The 5,420-nt window shown below is 33.0% G+C and overlaps 1 protein-coding gene across 1 annotated transcript; it reads left to right on the plus strand.

Annotated features, from left to right (window-relative positions):
* Positions 1-1,522: 1,522 nt before the first annotated feature.
* LOC133189858 (CD166 antigen-like) lies at positions 1,523-4,276 on the plus strand. Its single transcript, XM_061325252.1, has 4 exons — positions 1,523-1,577; positions 2,013-2,345; positions 2,630-2,936; positions 3,874-4,276. Exons 1-4 carry the CDS (start codon positions 1,523-1,525, stop codon positions 4,274-4,276), a joined length of 1,098 nt encoding a protein of 365 aa, XP_061181236.1.
* Positions 4,277-5,420: the final 1,144 nt, after the last annotated feature.

The raw sequence follows: 5,420 nt of genomic DNA on the forward strand, positions 1-5,420 counted from the left end.
CCATAATATTTTGAACCCCGGGATCAATATTTTATAGGGGGGTTCAATATTTCGCAGCGATATTTTGAACCCGGGTTCAAAATATCGCGGGGTTCAATATATTATATGACACCGGGCTACAAAAATCTGAGCTTAGGGTGCTAAGCAAAGTCCTCCTCCAAAGGGAGATACTAGTAATTAAGAAAAGTGAAAAATTGCATCTCATAAATCTTTTCAAGAATCACTGGACAATGAAAGCTTCCCGACATGCTGTAAATTAAAGTTATTCAAATCATGTTCCTCGGGAGTAGGATTGATCAACAATATGAAATCAGTTTTACATGATATGAGGTGCACGTAGAAAAAAATCTTTCCTCAAGAACCGCAAGATCATAAATAGTTATATTTATCTGTATGCAAACATCCTAAGAAGTGAAGATATAAATTTGTTCAAATCATAGCCCTGGGCTTAGTTTAGGCCACAATAAGCGACTAAAATAAGTATATATATAAAGAAATAAGGATACATGTATATAGCAAAACATCTTATGTCTTTATCTCAAAAACAGCATGGCCAATGTTAATCATTTCTATATGCAAGCATCGTCATTTAGTGCAAAATAAAATATTTCTCTAGTTACACCCCCCAGAGGTATGTGTGGCAACAATAAGAGATCAAAATTTTTACACGGGTATATACATGTATAACAAGCATTCTGAGAGTATTGCATTAGCAATACTAGTCTCCTACCGGCAAATGTAATCTGGTTCCCTTTAAAAATTGAAAATGCAATAATACCGTCAAAAATCAATGAAGTGGAATGAAATGCAAACTTGATCTATAACACATCAAGGTAGAGTCACATACCAAAAATCAGCTCAATATCTGCAAGATTTTAGAAAAAAAATTAAGGAAAACCCTGAAAAATTGAAAAGGTCGTAATTCCGTCAAAAATCATTGAAGCGGACCGAAATGCAAACTTTATCTGTAACTCATCAAGATACACTCACATACCAAAAATCAGCTAAATATCTGCAAGCGGTTACAAAAAAGCGCGGAAAACCAAGTGAGACAGACAGCTAGACAGACAGACGGACGGACAGACTCAGAGGAAACCTATAGTCCCCTCCGGTTTCACCGGTAGGGGACTAACAAGGAGCCACACTATATCAAATTAATATGCAAACATTTTAAAGTATGGTGGATAAAATTTGTTTTTCATATAATATTATTTACCCCGGGGTCTTGGTGAGGCCATACTCGGGAATTTTATAATATACATGTTTAAGGTATGAAAAACGTCAAGGTTACTCAGGTGAGCGTTGTGGTTCATGGGCCTCTTGTTTAAAATCATTGCCTATCAAGTACTCTTTTGATAATGTAGATTTTAACTTTTTATGCCCTTGCAAGAAGAAGGAGATATCTCTTTTCAAGTCAATCGATTAACCGATGAAAACACAGCGAAAAAATCATATTTTGTTCAAAGGATATAGTCATAAACCCCAAAAAGGTGAAGTTAGCCCAATTTTTTTTGGTATATCAATGGCTTCTAACCAATACATGGAGATACCCTTGCTTGTTGTCATACACGCCTTAGGTATGTTATACCTATACTGAAGTAAGTCAAAGTTCCTTAAGATGATTAGGCATTCAATTGTAAATGCAATTTGATCATGAGTAAAAGCCAACAGGTGCATTTATCAAGCATTCTAGAGTAGTTCATACAGTAAGCAATACGACTCACTTACCGGCATGTGTAGTCTGGTTACCTTTAAAAATTAAGGCTTTATAATAAAATCTAAATGCGGTAATTTTGTCAAAAATCATCAAAGTGGAAGGAAATGCAATCTTGATCTGTAACTTATCAAGGTACTAACGTTCTTAAGTTCAGATCAATATCTGCAGTGTTGGAAAATGTCTGGAATACCAAGAAGGACAGACTAACTGACAGACGGACGAAAAGAAACCCTATGCTTAAAAATACTTTAATGTTTAAATAAATGGATCTACTCATAATATCTTTCTTCCTCAGTTGAGGCAGAGCAGCCGACAAGTTTCGAATTCTACCAAAATGGCAATCTGAAAGAAAACGATGCGGTATTTTTGTCATGTTCTGCGAATGTTGGAAACCCTGGTGGATTTGTTGCTATATGGAAGCTGAATAAGGCATCAAATCAACCAATAATATTGAATAAGTCAAGTGAAATAAATGAAAAGACGGAGAATTGTACGGCGGTTGCAAACCTCAACATAACCTACATTGTTTCCCGCGATGACAATGGTGCGATTTTCCGATGTTATTCACAAAATAGACAAACACAGGAACCTGCTCCTTATAAAGACACAGCAGCAATAGATGTTCAATGTAAGTGCTATGATTGAAAAATTGTGTTATAATGAACGATTTTTTTCTCTATCTTTTATCAGAATATTTTAAAATCTTTTCAGTATTAGATTGTAAATACTACTGATTTACGAGTTTGTATTGAACTTTGACTGATGTGACAATATTTATAAAGTCTTAAATGCTGTTTTTATATTACAGTGTATACGTAAATAAACTATTTGACTGCTACATTTTGTAAATCATAAATAAGGTATTTAATCGTTTACTTAATATGTTTATTTCATTTAAATTATTACTTTTAGATGGCCCTTCCAAGGTTACAATTAAAAGTTCGTTTTCCCATCGGGATTTATTTACTGGAGCAAATGTTAATCTCACATGTGTTGCTGATGGAAATCCAGTTCCCATTTTTACATGGAAATTTAAAACCAGAAACGTTCTTAGTGATGAAAGACACTATTTTACTCTGGACAACAGAACCCTTATTCTTAAGAAAATGGTTTTCAACGACAGTGGAATTTATTCATGCTTTGCCTCAAATTTAGTAGATGGAGAAATGCTGAAGATATCATCAAGTATTTCTCTTAAAGTCAATGAAAAACAAAAAGAGTATGTAGAAACATCCCAACCAATCTGTGGAGATAACTACTGTCAGATAACGGAAATTTGCGAAAAAGTAAATGGTACAGCAGTCTGCAAAGTAAACCAATGGTTTTTTGTCGCCGCTGTCTTTATTTTCTTCACTCTAATTTTGATGTTGACAACAACATTTTTGTCAATAAGACGTTCAAGGCCCAATAATAGCTCTGTTTCAACGCAAAATCCAATGAACTTCAGTTGGAATTTACAATCTGGGTAGGTTGAAAATTCAAAAATCTTGCTTACTTTGTATTTGACTAGTTGATTTCAATAACTACTCAAAAACCATGCCAACACAAAAATACCCATTGTCATAAGACAGTAGCTTAAAACAATTTAGTAGTTTATAATACTTAAAATAAGGATTTTGTTCAACTACATGTATTTACTAGTAATTAAGCCCACACCCGCTTTCACTTCGCCTCTCTACACTAATATTCTCCATATCAGAAATTATACATACATATTCATATATATGCACATAACGAAACGATGTGCCGGTATTCCATATTTTCTACTTAAAATGAAATATGGAGATAACGAACAGTATTCAAGCTCAAAGTCCATTAAAACAATACAAATCGGGAGCATAGCAAACACGGACCTCCAAAACCATTAGAGGTGGGATCAGGTGCCATGGAGGAGTGAGCATCCCCTGCCGACCAGTCACACCCGCCGTGTGCTCCTCGTCATGATTGGGAAATAACGGAAAAATCCGTCGACAATTCAGTGTGTAAATAATGGCCTAACAATAAGTATGAAAAACGTCAGTCATCATATGACTTACAGCAAATTTCTAAGTGAACAGATTAAATCTTAAAAAGGTGTACATACCGTTTTGATCGAAAGAAAATGCATATCATATTTTTTCATATCATATTTTACCTTCAACCTTTTTTTCTTACAGAGGCCATCATTCGAAGGAAAGTAATACTGGACATGCACAGTATGAAGTTTTGAACGTAGCAGAAGCAACGAATACAACAGGAACAAGTGGTACTGAGAATACAAGATATGAAGTTTTGATTTCCAGGGAAGAAACGCGCATATTAAGAGAAAAAAATGCGATGAACACAGAGTATGAAGCCTTGAAAGGAGAGACGAGTGAATTAAGGAAAAGTGTCGTTGAGAATGAAAGATATGAAATTGTAAAAAGAACTGAACAAGCAAACACACTTGAGAGTGGAGATACTGTGAATGCAAGATATGAAAGGTTAAACATGGCGGGGGAATCAAATTCATATGAGAAAATTCAAGCTGAACATACCAAATATGAAAATTTGCAGATCAAACGCATTAAGAAAAAGTGACATACATATACTGTTTGTAATATTTGTGCTTTATCTGCAAAATAAACAGTTTAGCACACAGCAATTTTGTAATGACATATGAAATAATGAACAATAATCAAGATCAAAAGTCTATTAAAACAATAGAAATTGAGAACTGGGCAAATACGGACATCTCAGATTAATATTTGACCATAACACACACATTCTCTCTCTCTCTTTCTCTCTCTCTCTCTCACACACAACAAATACTCAGTAATGCTTACATTTTAAACTGACACACTTTGTTGACCGGGATGATTTACAAAAGAAAGAAACATATGGAAAGAGCAGATGGGATTGTATTTCTTTGTAAATTTGTACAAATTGGCTTCAGTGTTTAATTTTTGTAAAGCAAAGTCACAGGTACAATGTGTAATTTCTTTTTACTTTTTTTTTTCTTTAGGCAAAAAAAATAAAAAATAAAAAAAAAATAAAAAAAAAATAAAAAAAAAAAAATAAAAATAAAAATACAAACTTTATTTCATATGTAGTTCATTATGACGAGGAAGAGTTTTTTTTTTTTGTTTTGTTTTTTTTTTTTTAAAGAAAGGATTAAATCTAAACCATGATTATACTTTAAATCTGATGTATATGTTTTCAACATTGAGTTACCTGTTTTAATTTTTAACATTACATGTATTTTGTTTCTGCAGTATATATAGATCGAATACAACTTTTGGCTATATATCACCCTATTCACAAATTAAGGGACAAAATATGATTATAAACTGAAAACAAATTAATTGTTAAAACTAAAGGGAAGCATATACATACTTTTATTTTTTATCGGTCTTAGTATTAACTCTAATAAGAAATTTCTTTAAATATTGTAATAAAAATAGACTGTGTATACATATTTAAATCAAAATTTTGATGTCTACATGAATATCATAATAGTATTATAATTTGTTCTTTAGCACAATTTATTAAAATAGAGAATTTATATCTATTGATTTAAAGCAAACACTTGACCATTACATTGTCATTGCTATCTGCCGCGGGTTCTACCTGTGGAGTACCTGTCAGGTATACGAATACTTCAACCCCCCCCCCATTGTTTTATTGCTTATACACACCGACAGATTTCACACCTTTAATCGTCCTAATTTACACAAAGCGAATG

Source organism: Saccostrea echinata, unplaced genomic scaffold (assembly GCF_033153115.1).
Source record: "Saccostrea echinata isolate AGI-Se365-2 ecotype Australia unplaced genomic scaffold, CSIRO_AGI_Sech_v1 ptg000020l, whole genome shotgun sequence".
In the NCBI taxonomy this organism is placed as follows: Eukaryota; Metazoa; Mollusca; class Bivalvia; order Ostreida; family Ostreidae; genus Saccostrea; species Saccostrea echinata.